Source organism: Pelobates fuscus, chromosome 1, assembly GCF_036172605.1.
Source record: "Pelobates fuscus isolate aPelFus1 chromosome 1, aPelFus1.pri, whole genome shotgun sequence".
NCBI classification, from domain to species: Eukaryota; Metazoa; Chordata; class Amphibia; order Anura; family Pelobatidae; genus Pelobates; species Pelobates fuscus.
This window is the reverse complement of record NC_086317.1, coordinates 479841338-479857078: the sequence shown is the minus strand read 5'-3', so window position 1 is coordinate 479857078 and position 15741 is coordinate 479841338. Positions and strand designations below refer to the sequence as shown.

Here is a 15741-nt window from a genome sequence, read left to right as displayed (position 1 = left end):
TTTAAACCCTCCCCTCTCAGTACCTACCTCTGTCAACTCCACCTACCCAGATTTGGCGCCATTTCTAGTTCCTGGTCAGGCTCCTCCTAGCCCGGAATATTTTACTCACTGACCTCCCCCTCAGTAAAGCGTCCCCATCCCCTTGTCTTACTACCCCTCGACCGGAACCCCTAACTGACGTTCCTAAACGAAGCCCCATACTAACCCGACAATTGACCGGTACCCTACAACCCCGACATTATCAAATGCCACTTCGACTGACACCTGGCTCGACACACATTAACGGTGACGGCCAGATACAATATGCTGATCCAGTATTCGTTTATGTTCCCTTCACAACTACTGATCTATTTAATTGGAAGACCCATAACAACTCATACACCGAAAAGCCTCAAGCCATGACGGATTTGTTTACCTCCATAGTCCAGACACATAATCCCACTTGGGCTGATTGCCAGCAACTGCTTATGACATTGTTTAATAACGAGGAAAGGACAAGGATAAACCAAGGAATTCACGGATGGTTAACTCTGCCTTTGACAGCCAAGCCTAAGGAGATATAAAGCGCAAGCTACAAAAGTTAGAAGGGTTTGTAGGGATGTCCATAACCCAACTAATGGAGGTAGCGAATAAAGTGTACATGAACAGGGAAACAGAGACAAAGAAAGAGGAAGAGCGCAAGATGCGTAGAAAGGCAGATATGCTAGCGATAGCAATCGTAGGCGTAGATAGAAGGGAAAAGGAAGTATATAGGGGAACAGATAGAGGCGATAGTAAGTGGAATGGGGAACCCCTGAGTAGAAATCAGTGCGCATACTGTAGGGAAGAAGGGCATTGGAGAAGTGAGTGTCCGCGAAGGGAACAGTATGAGAGAGACAGACCTAGGGCAGGATATGGTAATTATAGAGGCAGAGCGAGAGGTAGAGGAGGTCCTGGAGGGAATAATGGTAGCAATAGAGGAAGTGTTAGAGAAGACAGGTATTATCCAGCAGCGCAGAGATCCCGCGATAGAGAAGATAGGGACTTTGTAGGATTGGCTGACACGGTCATGGAGGACTATTGATACCGACCGGGCTCTATCCCCCTTGGCCGAGCGGAGCCTATGGTCGATGTATCAATAGGGGGGAAAAGGACTGCGTTCATGATCGATACTGGTGCTGAACATTCGGTGGTGACTGACCTAGTTGCTCCTCCATCCGGAAGAACTATCACTGTAATAGGAGCAACTGGAAGGAGTGCTGCTAAACCGGTTCTTAAAAGTCGAATCTGTACATTGGGAGGCCATGTAGTAAAACATGAATTCCTTTATATGTCTGAATGTCCAGTCCAACTGTTAGGACGTGATTTGTTGTCAAAACTACAAGCGCAGATAACGTTTCTACCAAATGGAACAACATCTTTAAAGTTCAATGGATGACAATAGTTCAATAATGACAATATAATATATACAATATAATCAAGTTCAAATAATGACAATATCTGTACGAAAGGAAGAAGAGTGGCAACTTTATACAGCGTTGACTAGCCAAAACCCTAAGAGTGATGAATCTTTGTTTAATATACCAGGAGTGTGGGCAGAGAACAACCCACCAGGACTTGCTCGCAATATCCCACCAATTCGAATCGAACTGAAACTTGGGGTCTATCCAGTGAGCTTAAGGCAATATCATATCCCACAAAAGGCCAAGAAGAATATACAATCATATTTGGATAAGTTCATACGGTATGGTATCCTACAATTCTGTACTTCCCCCTGGAACACCCCATTGTTGCCTGTTCAAAAGCCCGGTACAGATGAGTATCGCCCTGTGCAGGACTTGAGAGCAGTCAATGATGCGGTCGTAAGTATACACCCAGTTGTGCCCAATCCATATAACCTGCTTGCTTTAATTCCGTGCGGGGCTACCTATTTCGCTGTCTTAGATCTCAAAGATGCCTTCTTTTGCTTTCGAATTGCTGCGGAAAGCCTGTGTATCTTCGCATTCCAATGGGAAAATGCTGTAACGGGCTCGAAACGCCAGATGACTTGGACAAGACTGCCCCAAGGGTTTAAAAATTCACCCACCCTATTTGGATCAGCTTTAAGTCAAGACTTACTGGATTTCAAGTCCATCCCAGGAGAGTGTGTACTATTGCAATATGTAGATGATTTGTTGATAGCGGCAGTTACAAGAGAAATATGTCAGCAAGCAACACATGATCTACTACACATTCTCTGGAAGGCAGGATACAAGGTGTCCAGGAAGAAAGCTCAGTTGTGTCAGCCAATTGTCAAGTATCTGGGATTCCATATCTCTGAAGGTCAAAGAATAATGGGGCCAGAGAGAAAAGAAGCTGTATGCCAAATACCAATACCCAAGAATAGAAGACAAGTGCGGGAATTCTTGGGGGCAGCAGGCTTCTGTAGGATATGGATTCCCAGTTATGCGATATTGGCGAAACCTCTTTATGCAGCTATAAAAGGTACAGAACACGATCCCTTCCTGTGGACCCCTGAACAGCAAAAGGCATTTGAAGATGTGAAGAAGGCTTTGGTGAGTGCCCCAGCATTAGGTCTACCTGATCATACACGCCCATTCTACTTATATGTACACGAGCAAAGAAGAATGGCTGTGGGAGTATTGACACAGTACTTGGGATCATGGCAAAGACCTGTTGCATATATGTCCAAACAACTGGATGCAGTGGCCAGTGGTCTTCCACCTTGTCTAAGAGCTGTAGCTACCGCCGCCCTGTTGGTAGCTGAAGCTGATAAGCTCACTCTGGGTCAGGAACTCTACGTGTGAGTCCCGCACGCAGTACAAACGTTGCTAGACTATAAAGGCAATCATTGGTTTAGTTATAGCCGCATGACTAAGTATCAAGCTATGTTGTGTGAAAACCCAAGAGTGCATTTAGAGACTGTTAATACCTTGAATCCAGCTACCCTTTTGCCACAACCTACTGAGAGTCAACATGATTGCCTGGAGGTGATGGATGAAGTGTTCTCAAGTAGACCGGACCTTCGTGATTTTCCTATCCAGAACCCTGATGTCCAGTATTATACGGACGGCAGAAGTTATGTGAAAGAAGGGATTCGCTATGCAGGATATGCAGTGACTACCATAGACAAGGTGATAGAAGCTCGGCCATTGTCAAAAGGAACATCGGCACAGAAGGCAGAATTAATTGCACTAACACGAGCGTTACAATTGGCAGAAGGTTTAAGAGTGAACATCTACACGGACTCTAAGTATGCGTTTTTAACCACTAATGCCCACGGAGCTTTGTATAAAGAAAGAGGACTATTGAATTCAGAGGGTAAAGAAATTAAGTACGCAGCTGAAATATTGCAACTACTGGAAGCCGCGTGGGATCCGAAAGAAGTTGGTATTATACATTGTCGGGCGCATCTGAAAGGAGATGGTGACATAACCAAAGGAAATCGGATGGCAGATAATGCAGTTAAGCGTGCCGCTGAATCAGGAAGACAGGAATATGTGGAACATATAGCTGCACTTATACCGACTCCACTGTCTCAATGGACTCCAGTTTATACAGCTCAAGAAGAAGAGTGGTTAAAGACAGAAGCTGGGAAATACCTGGAGAACAAATGGTATCAGTTAGAAGATGGAAGAATAGTCATTCCAGCATCACTAGCTGTAGAAATTGTCCAGAACTATCACAACGGGACACATTCTGGAAGAGATAGTATGGAAGAATCTCTCAGAAAACATTTCTACATACCAAGATTGTCCAACTTGACTCAAGCCATTGTACAAAGATGTGTAATATGTGCTAAGAATAACGCAAAGCAAGGACAAGTGAAACCACCGGGAGTCCAGTATATGGGGGGACTCCCTATGTCCGATCTTCAAATAGACTATACGGTAATGCCTAAATCCGGCGGACATCTCTACCTACTAGTAGTTGTGTGTACCTACTCAGGTTGGGTAGAAGCATGTCCCACTCGTACAGAGAAAGCAGGAGCAGTTGTGCGATTCCTGTTGCGAGAAATAATACCCCGATATGGACTACCATGTTCTATAGGATCGGATAATGGTCCAGCCTTTGTTCACCAGTGCCTACAACAACTGACTCATATGCTTGGTATTAAGTGGAAGCTTCATACGGCATATATATAGACCTCAGAGTTCTGGGAAAGTGGAAAGGATGAACAGAACTATTAAGAACCAATTGGCAAAGATGTGTCAAGAAACTCAACTTAAGTGGAATGTTCTTTTGCCTATAGCTCTGTTACGTATTCGTAGTACACCTACCAGAAGGATGGGTCTCTCACCTTTTGAAATCATGTATGGGCGTCCACCTCCCGTACATGGTAACTTAAGGGGGGATTTGAGTCAGTTGGGAGAAGGAATTACCAGGCAGCAGGTTGTAGAGTTGGGTAAAACTATGGAGGAGGTACAGAAATGGGTACAAGATAGATTACCTGTGAATATTTATCCCCCTGTTCATAGCTATCATCCAGGAGATCAAGTGTGGATTAAAGAGTGGAACAGTATACCGTTAGAACCTAAGTGGAGGGGTCCTTATGTTGTCCTTTTGTCTACCCCTACAGCAATAAAGGTGGCTGAAGTGACTCCGTGGATTCATCACTCCAGGGTTAAGCCAGCAGCAGTAGATTCTTGGCAAGCTACTCCAGATCCAGAGAATCCCTGCAAGATCCGGTTAAAGCGCATGACTCAGTCGGAATAACGAGGAGATATTGGGATTACAAGTGTGTTTAACCCCTTAAGGACACATGACATGTGTGACATGTCATGATTCCCTTTTATTGCAGAAGTTTGGTCCTTAAGGGGTTAAAGAGATCAGTAAGTGAGTGTTTTGTCGGCCATAATAAAGCCAGACCACTCACCCACGTGACATAGCCAGGGTGTCTAGAAGGGACCTCTGTGAAGGGAAGAGAGGACCTGCAGAACTCCATTCCTTGCAGCCCTTACATCCTGGAAGCTGAGGTGCCATTGCACGGATGAAGACTGAGGATGAAGACGTCGAAAGAAGTGCTCTTGATAATGTGTATTTTTATGTTTTTTATTATTCAGGAAGGTAGAGGTACCGACACACCTAGCTGTGAGGTTTGCATTAAGTCTACTATAACAGGTAATCATATTTCCCAGACCCTAATTTGGCATTCACAATATGAATGTAAAGGATATGTATCAAGGTTTAGATACTTAGGTATAGAGTATAGTGTATGCCATTTAGGAGTAGGAGAACCTAAGTGCTTCAATCCAGAGTATCAACCCCGTACAATTTGGTTGACCCTCCGGAATGGAGACTCACAGGGGACCCTAATAAATAAAACAGTATTAGAAACCGTACATTCTTCGGGTGTTCTGCTATTTGATGCATGTAAGGCGATATCAAGTGGTAGAAAACCGTGGAATGTATGTGGGGATCTTAAGTGGGAGAGAACGTATGGGTCTAACGATAAGTATATTTGTCCCAGTAGTAAAAATAAGTACATAAGTCCAAAATGCCCAGATAGGGATTATAATTATTGCCCATATTGGTCTTGTGTGGGGTGGGCAACTTGGGGACAGACAGTAGATAAGGATATGATTGTTACTAAGTTGCCTACCAAACCGTATTGTAAGTCTATGGAGTGTAACCCAGTCCATATACTTATTAATAATCCTGAACAGTTTATAGATAGGTTTGGTAACTTATTTGGGTTCCAGATATATGGGACGGGTTTGGATCCTGGGACAATATTATTTATAGGGATAGAGACGGATACCGTAGCATCCCAAACTCATCAGGTTTTCCATTCTTTTTATGAAGAGATGAGTGTAGAAAATAAGATTCCCCATAATGTTAAGAACCTGTTTATTGATCTAGCCGAGAGTATTGCTGGTAGTCTTAATGTGACCAACTGCTATGTGTGTGGAGGTACTAATATGGGAGACCAATGGCCCTGGGAAGCAAAGGAGGTAATGTCCGGTTCTGAGACAATTGAACAGATAATATCTTCTCAAGCTGATTATCAAATGAGTGTTAGAGGTAAATCTGAGTGGCGATTAAAGACCTCCATTATAGGTTATGTTTGCATAGCAAGAAAAGGAATACTTTTTAACACATCTGTAGGAGAACTAACTTGTCTAGGGCAAAAAGCTTATGATGATACTACAAAGAATACAACGTGGTGGTCGGCTTCAAAAGTCTCAGAACCACCTAACACATTTGCAAGTTATGCAAATTTAAAGGACGTGTGGTTTGATCTATCTATCACATCTAGTTGGAAAGCCCCAGCAAATTTGTACTGGATCTGTGGTAAGAAGGCCTATTCGGAGTTACCACAGGACTGGGAAGGGGCATGTGTGTTAGGTATGCTCAAACCATCCTTCTTCTTGTTGCCTATTGAAACAGGAGAGACTTTGGGAGTTAAAGTATATGATGTGAATCATAGGAAGAAAAAGGGACCCCTAGAGATAGGTACCTGGGAAGATAATGAATGGCCTCCCCAGCGTATCATAGATTATTATGGGCCAGCCACTTGGGCAGAAGATGGTACTTTCGGATATAGAACCCCAATATATATGCTCAACCGCATTATAAGGTTACAGGCAGTGGTTGAGATAATTACCAATGAGACATCACAAGCGCTCAATCTCCTAGCGAATCATAATACTAGAATGAGGACAGCCGTTTACCAAAATAGATTAGCCTTGGATTACCTATTGGCAGTAGAGGGAGGTGTATGTGGGAAGTTTATCCTAAGCAATTGCTGTCTTCAAATAGATGATGAAGGGCAAGCAATAGCTGAGCTTACTAGCCATATGGTTAAACTAGCGCATGTGCCTACCCAGGTATGGAAAGGGTATAATCCAAGTAGTTGGTTTGGTAATTGGTATGAGCAGTTTGGAGGACTTAAGGCATTGGTAGGTTGAGTCATGCTAATTTTGATGCTGTGCCTTCTCCTACCATGTCTGATTCCTTTGGTAGTTAGGTCTGTGCAGAGCATTATAGAGAATATAGCAGAGAGAAAGGCTGCTGCACAGATAATGGCCATATATAGATATGAGGCTCTAAATCAGGGAGAACTAGTGCTGGAAGAGGAATGTTGAGGGATTCATGTCATTAGTCGCAAAGTCTGGTCTGGTTCATAGCAACCTGAGGTGTAAGCAAACTATGGTTAAGTGATGCATCTGGAATTGTGAAATATCAGAAGCATCAAAGGGGGGAATGTGGTGGAATCTCAGTAAAAATAAATTTACTAGGACAGGATTGCCACGTGGTATGTGCACTTGCATATGTTGATGTACCAGTTAAGTCAGTTACACGTAGCTAAGATACAATCAGTAGTGTAAGGAGCATAAGTAGGAATACAGGATATACGAGTATTTCCCCTCCTCCATTGTGCTGGGCAAGCCATGTGGTCAAACAGGATTTTAGTCTCTATTCGGTTGATTAGATAAGAGTATGTGTAGGTTGAACTGATTATGGGAGGAGCTACATGCCTATATAAAGGGACCTACACTGTATGATCAGGACTCAGACTTTGCTGTTTTTTGGTGACATTAGTCCCTCTGAGTCCCGATCGGTGAATCGAATAAAGAATCTCTTCCTTCCTGAAGAAACCTGTGTCCACTTCTCTGTGCTTGGCTTACGTCAGTTTCTCCGGTATCAATAGGACTCTAGATTGAGGGTGAAGAAGAACTGACTCCAATGAGCGTTTATTCCTGCTTATATACAACTTTCCCAGCAAAGTTACCACCCACGTGGAACTTGAGGGGCACTGGAACTGTAAATTTAATAACAAATAAAATAAAGGCACATGGATAAGCAAACCCACTTTTTACAATGTGAATCCTCCCCTCTGCTTGGGAGATAATTGAGTTAATTATTGTATCAACTCAATTATCTCCAAGCTAAAAACATACTTTTATACCATTTTTGTAACTTTGTGAGTTTACATGCAATATCAATAATACAATATTTTTATAACCATAAAGCATAATTTGGGGACAAACATATCCAAAATTCACTTGAATCGGTTAAGTGGTTCAGGAGATAGGTGGAAGTCATATTTCGACCGAGGAGGGACAAAACAGCCGGTTCCAACTGGTCTGGCAGTGTCCCTGGGATAACGCCCTGCTGGAGAACAATGGGACAGGGGGAGGGGAAGAGGTACACCTTCCCATGGACTCAAAGGGGCAAAAAAGTGTCCCAAAAGTTTCAATATGTCCATACACTGTTTTTAAAGTGCCAGCACTAGTCCACATAAAAGTTCATGAGACCAAGTAATGGTTTTAAAGGGCCATACACCCCAGGGCCATAGTCATGTGGCAAGAGGCTGGCAATCAGGCTTCTCCATAAGCCAGGGGAGCAGAGCAGTTTGGCACATAGAAAGCCAGTGGCAAATGGCAGTTTGTCACAGAGGTATAAGTCCTCTTGGTCTTGTTTGGGTAGGCCAAGGGATGTGATATGCTGACTACACTATTTCTCTCATAAGGAGGAACTGCTCCGAAGAGGCTCACCAACCAACCATTGCTTTTTCACAATGCTCCACTCCATATTTTTCCAGATCTATCCAGGCTAACTCTCCAGGCACTAAGAATCCTCAGACCAATTACTGATCTGCTAAGTGCTTGAAACATCCGATAACGCTTTCGGTCTCATTGTCACAAGACAAGGTGCAACATTCACTATCATTTCTTCAAGCTCTGGGCTTACCTGATGTGCAAGTAATGGAACACAACCTCCAGCCTCATGCAACGCCAGCGATGGCAGTCACATGTCCTAGAGAGACTAGCCACGTCATCCAGATCTCCGACTGCCTATAATAAAGTTACTACCGAACAAACTCACTTAGCTGCACAGGCGTCTCTCCCACGGTGTTACCTTACACTTCTGCATATAGGATATAGAATGCACACCATAACAATCTCAAAAAAATATTTAAATTTTATTATGTACAAAAAAGTACCAGAATGTAAACATATAAGAAAAAATGAATATAAACAAAGTAACAGAAGTAAAGGCAGATACAATAAAATAATAGTAATAAATTACCACAAAAATCCTTACAAGCCTCAGACAGAAACACGAGTCACCAAACCCCCCCAACGTTTCGGCACCAACTGGCTGCCTTTATCAAGGGTACCTGATATCAAGGGTACCCTTGATAAAGGCAGCCAGTTGGTGCCGAAACGTTGGGGGGGTTTGGTGACTCGTGTTTCTGTCTGAGGCTTGTAAGGATTTTTGTGGTAATTTATTATTTTATTGTATCTGCCTTTACTTCTGTTACTTTGTTTATATTCATTTTTTCTTATATGTTTACATTCTGGTACTTTTTTGTACATAATAAAATGTAAATATTTTTTTGAGATTGTTATGGTGTGCATTCTATATCCTATATACATTTGAATATTTAAAGCACTTGAGGGAGTGCTTATATGGTTTGCACCTGGCTGTTTTTATATTGTTTTGTCTCTCCATGTGCTGTTGATTTGAGAACCTTACACTTCTGCACCATACCCGGTCTTTGGGTAGGCCGACAGAGTCCAGCAGATTGTACAAGCAAACTAATAAGACAATGGTACTTTATCCCAGTTTCCCCATCCTACATACTGCTATGCACTATGCATTGCGGACAACCTAGTGACAATGTGACAAGCCATGATACTGGACAATGTATACTCACAAGGCCTCCTATCCCATACCACCATTAACTGTCACGTAACGCCGGCACTGGAACAACGTCAGGAGCTAGAAGGTATAGGATACACCTCCCTTGGGGCTAATGTACACATAGGCAGTGACAGTGACAGTCCTCAGGTAGAGATTCATCATGCTGGACATGGAGAGGCTCCTCCACCACTATTAGGGAATTCAGCATTTAGATAAGGGGGATGCCTCAGCTTCTCTACTACCCATGCCACCCTATCCTGAGTGTACTGTTCACCTAGTGCTCTTTGCCAACATCTTTATATTTAACCGGTTTTCCTATAGGGCCCTCCTCCACCCCTTCCCCACACTTTAATGTCATGGGATGGCAAGGATTTGTGTCATCTCCATGAGAACAGGGGCTGGGAGGGAGGCAGCCACTTGTACTATGACAAAGGATTCCCCCAAATCTAACTGAAATCTAGAGGTCATTGAGGGAGATGATACGTTGTATCACATTTAAGGCTTTATGTTAAATGTATGTTGTCACTGATATAAACAAACTCATGCTCATCATTAATATTTCATCTTTGAGTCAGCATTGCTGTCATTTTAGTAGTCAAACTATTTTATATAAATACAAAAAGAAGTCCTGTGCTTAGTCCCATTACTGCTGGGCCAGCAGCAATGACTACAATACACATCAGCCCCAATATATAGTAAAAACCAAAGAAAAGAAAATGTTACTTGCGCTTTCTCCTTAATCCCTATGTATATTTAGACAAATGGAGGTCATTTAGTTGCTCCAATGGCCATTGGAGGGAATGCCCGCCTGCCAACGTCAAGGCAGACCCCCCTAAGCGGGTCCTAACACTGACCCTTCAGCCTGCTTCCTTGAGCTTCTGGCAAAGATATCTCTAATGAGACAGAAAGGGGTATTTTTTATATACACCCCTATACTTATTAACCCTTAATAGGGAACACATGGGATGGGCGGCAGCATTTTATTAACTATTTTATATGCTTTGACAACTTACTTAGGCCCTAACTTAAGCCTCTGCTTTCAGTCTTCTCTTGCATGAGAATCTGGTTATTTTCACAGAGCTTCAAAGTGCCATGCAAAGCCCATCTTATGGCCAGTAATCATTCTTTAATGAATTCACTAAATTCTATTAAAGGAGGATACCAGAAGCAAAGGCTACAAAAACTGGTCAAAATCATTACCCAGATTATCCTGGTACTATAAACTCTACAGTGTACTTTTGTGGTTATGGTGATTGGAGTGGTGAATTAAGAAAGTATTCTCAGAAATACCATTATAATAAATGCTTAGCTGAATAACAGCAAAAACATTTTTTTTATATGTATATATATATATTTTTTTTTTGTCAAGATCAGTTATGGAGCAACAGACCCCTTGTTGAGTGATCGACAAAAGTATCCAAAGTTTTTCCGGACTGTTCAGAATGACAATGTCCATTACTTGATAATATCCAAACTTCTGAAAAGCAATAACTGGAATTGGGTTGGTATATTATCATCAGAGGATATCTCAGGAGAGCAAGAGAGTCTCATTCTTAAAAAATACTTGACCAAATATGGTATTTGTGTTGCCTATTATTACACAACAAAAGACTTAGACATGATTTTCCTAAAAAATCTGCAAATTATTCAGGATTCCTCTGCTCAGGTTATTGTCGTCTCCGGACACTTTAATTTTGCACTTGCTAAAATATTTTTGCAATACAGTTTTGTGTTTAAAAAAAAGACACTAATTCTTCCACCTTCTTGGGCCTCCAATCATATTCTTATGTCTGAAAAAATAGAAGCCTTTAATGGTTGTTTGACTTTAGAGCCTTGTCCAGTCCCATTGCCAGACACTGGTACGTTCTTCGATAATATACATCCTTCAAAATACCCAAAAGACATGATTCTTCATGATTTGTGGATAACATATTATCGATGTTTATCAGCCAACACATCAAAGAATAATTTATATGCAAGTGCCTATAATATCTCGCTAAAGCAATGCACCGGGATGGAAAGGATGAAGAACATTAAGAACGATGCAATTTGGGGAGTTTCACCTCGAGTCTATCTGGCAGTGAGTGTTATGGGACAGGCCCTTCATATAATGTTATCTAAGAATAGAAAATTGTATGCGAACCATTTGAATACCTACAACATTAATTATCAGGTAAATATAATATATACAAAGTAACATAAAGCAGGGATCAATGTAACTTTTGCATTGTATTAAAATCTAACACTTTGGGAACCAGCCTTTATATTTCCATTTTTTTAGCAAGGCATTTGACTCAGGTGATGGAAGCAACACTGTATACCAAGAATGATGGCATAATAAGTACTTTTTGAGTGCAGATAGTGTTGGAGTCTTTCAATGTCTGCCCAGTCACTAGTTGTAAATATTTAGGAGATATGCCCTAACCTGCTGCACGGTAAGTTTCAAGCCCCAATATAGTAATATGGGTGTCTTATTGACTGCCATAGGCCATTTTTTTTTAGTTGTATACATTTTTTTGTATGTCTCTGTGGTTAGCAGTTATGTTAAGGAATTCTCGGCGATTCTATATAAAGTGTCCCTATTCTATTGGGTTGTTAAACCTAATCAGTTTCTAGGGTTGTGCATAGACAAATTACATGTTTACTTAAGTGGATGTGTTTTACTACATGATATTATGGTACCACCGATCTGCCTTAGCGTTCTAAGTTGGGTTGTTTTCCAACTAGTTTACTTGTCAATAATAAAAATATATTTGCCATTGTTTTAGGTCCTTTGACCAGTTAGTTTCATATTAAGAGTTTCTATGTAATCAACCTTGAAACTTTACTTGCTGTCCATTTTCATGAAGCCATGAACATGTTATATCAACATCTCTGAATGATTCACGTAATAGAAAACAATAACTGTTAATAATACTGTTCGGTTACCCCTGTACAACCAAATAATTTTAAAATAACTAATAGTATCCCTAATACTATTGCTCACTCTATGGAAGTGCAGGATGGGGGATGGAAAAAGCCCAATGAAAATCAGAATCCTTGGCTCGAAATCTGTGTAATGTAGAAAAGAGAGACATGAAATGGGCAATGTTACATAATTAAAAACATTTATTTACATATATAAAATATAATATTCCCATATAAATGCAATTATTTTGAGGAAAGACACTTTAAAACTGTGCTTGTTTGGAAAGACTCTGGATCAAATCTAATGTAGCTGCTTTGCATTGTTGTACGTCCTACTCATGTTACATAGTTACATAGTTAGATAGCTGAAAAGAGACTTGCGTCCATCAAGTTCAGCCTTCCTCACACCTGTTTTTTGCTGTTGATCCAAAAGAAAAGAAAAAAAAAAAAAAAAAAAGAAAAAAACCCAGTTTGAAGCACAATTTTGCAACAAGCTAGGACAAAAAATTCCTTCTTGACCCCAGAATGTGATGTGGTGATATCTGTGGCGGCCACCAGAGATGTTCTTTTCCCCCTAGTGTGAGTGATGCTGTAGTACAGCAGTGATCCAAAACGAGTAGGGCAGGTATAGCTCTTAAAAGAGCTAGTGATATAGCTGGTATAGCTTTCTCCCACAAACATGAGACGAGACTCTATGCTGGGGATGAATTGATTTATTGGGAGCCACACATGCCCTTTTATGTAGCTCCCCATGCAAAGAGTTTCCCAAATCATATTACAGGGGCCTGAACCTGAGAGGAGACTACTGTAAAGTACACATCTAAATTAAATTATCTCTCAGGTACCCCACCTTGTTCATTTCATTTCAAATCCATTGTGGTGGTGTATAGAGCCAAAAAGATTAGAATTGTGTCGATGTCCCAATATTTATGGACCTGACTGTATGTGAATAAAGGTAAGATCAAACATACTTAAAAATAGACAGTATTCTCAGAAATCTGAGAAATAAAGTGCTCACAATAGGGCAATATAGTCTGAACTAATAAGTAGATGAGGTAAAACACATTTACTGTCCCACTCACATTTTCATGAGCCTGTGAATCAATGGCTCAGGTATAATGGCTTAGCGTGGGATGTAGATCTCGTCATATTCCTCCACCAATGGAATAATTTAAATTTCTCCCAAAAGGACCATGGAATAATGGGTACCAAGTTAGAATAAAAAAAATAACAATTTATTTAATAAAAACACAATCTTGCATATAGATGCTCTTGGTACAGAAAACAGGAACAATCTGTATAAACAATATTGCACAACGCATTTCAGCTTGGATTCGCCTTCCTCAGGTGCATACCTCCATCTTGCATGGGAGCCCTTTTTAAATGTGATTAAATGGTGCCAAAAAACATGGCACGCCTCCCTGACGTGCCTAAATATTACTGGACTTTCCTTCATGGTCCTAATAAGCGCCAGAATCCCCACACCACTCACTCGTTACGTCATTTTGGGCGTAACACGTGATGATGTCCTTCCGTGAGCGATGGACTTCCTCCTTCCGGGTTCCACAGGAAATATCATAGTGGCCATCTTGTGGTTCCCCTTAATGGTTGCCCAAATAGTCATCAATAGCACACAATCAGTACAATGCTTCCAGCCATAAAAGTCAGTGAAATGCCTCCTAGTTCATACCATATAAATTATATATACAGTTGCAAGAAAAAGTATGTGAACCCTTTGGAATGATATGGATTTCTGCACAAATTGGTCATAAAATGTGATATGATCATCATCTAAGTCACAATAGACAATCACAGTCTGCTTAACCCCTTAAGGACCAAACTTCTGGAATAAAAGGGAATCATGACATGTCACACATGTCATGTGTCCTTAAGGGGTTAAACTAATAACACGCAAAGAATTAAATGTTGCCATGTTTTTATTGAACACACCATGTAAACATTCACAGTGCAGGTGGAAAAAGTATGTGCCTCCTTTGGCAGCAACAACTTCAACCAAACGTTTCCTGTAGTTGCAGATCAGACGTGCACAATGATCAGGAGTAATTCTTGACCATTCCTCTTTACAGAAATGTTTCAGTTCAGCAATATTCTTGGGATGTCTGGTGTGAATCGCTTTCTTGAGGTCATGCCACAGCATCTCAATCGGGTTGAGGTCAGGACTCTGACTGGGCCACTTCAGAAGGCGTATTTTCTTCTGTTTAAGCCATTCTGTTGTTGATTTACTTCTATGCTTTGGGTCATTGTCCTGTTGCAACACCCATCTTCTGTTGAGCTTCAGCTGGTAGACAGATGGCTTTAAGTTCTCCTGCAAAATGTCTTGATAAACTTGGGAATTCATTTTTCCTTCGATGATAGCAATCCGTCCAGGCCCTGACACAGCAAAGCAGCCCCAAACCATGATGCCCCCACCACCTTACTTCACAGTTGGTATGAGGTTTTGATGTTGGTGTGCTGTGCCTCTTTTTCGCCACACATAGTGTTGTATGTTTCTTCCAAACAACTCAACTTTGGTTTCATCTGTCCACAGAATATTTTGCCAGTACTGCTGTGGAACATCCAGGTGCTCTTGTGCAAACTGTAAACGTGCAGCAATATTTTGTTTGGACAGCAGTGGCTTCCTCTGTGGTATCCTCCCATGAAATCCATTCTTGTTTAGGTGTTTTACGTATTGTAGATTCGCTAACAGGGATGTTAGCATTTGCCAGTGATTTTTGTAAGTCTTTAGCTGACACTCTAGGATTCTTCTTCACCTCATTGAGCAGTCTGCGCTGTGCTCTTACAGTCATCTTTACAGGACGGCCACTCCTAGGGAGAGTAGCAGCAGTGCTGAACTTTCTCCATTTATAGACAATTTGTCTTACCGTGGACTGATGAACAGCAAGGCTTTTGGAGATACTTTTATAACCCTTTCCAGCTTTATGCAAGTCAACAATTCTTAATTGTAGGTCTTCTGAGAGCTCTTTTGTGTGAGGCATCATTCACACCAGGCAATGCTTCTTGTGAAAAGCATACCCAGAACTGGTGTGTGTTTTTTATAGGATAGGGCAGCTGTAACCAACACCTCCAATCTCATCTCATTGATTGGACTCCAGTTGGTTGACATCTCACTCCAATTAGCTCTTGGAGATGTCTTTAGTCTAGGGGTTCACATACTTTTTCCACCTGCACTGTGAATGTTTA

General features: G+C 41.4%; 1 protein-coding gene across 1 annotated transcript in view; it reads left to right on the top strand.

Moving 5' to 3' along the window:
- Positions 1-15741, top strand: part of LOC134585744 (vomeronasal type-2 receptor 26-like) — a 119511-nt gene that overhangs the window by 36002 nt on the left and 67768 nt on the right. The window contains exon 3 of the mRNA XM_063441210.1: positions 11003-11713. Within this exon, the coding sequence (XP_063297280.1) occupies positions 11003-11713 (711 nt within the window). The remainder of the gene's footprint in view (positions 1-11002; positions 11714-15741) is intronic.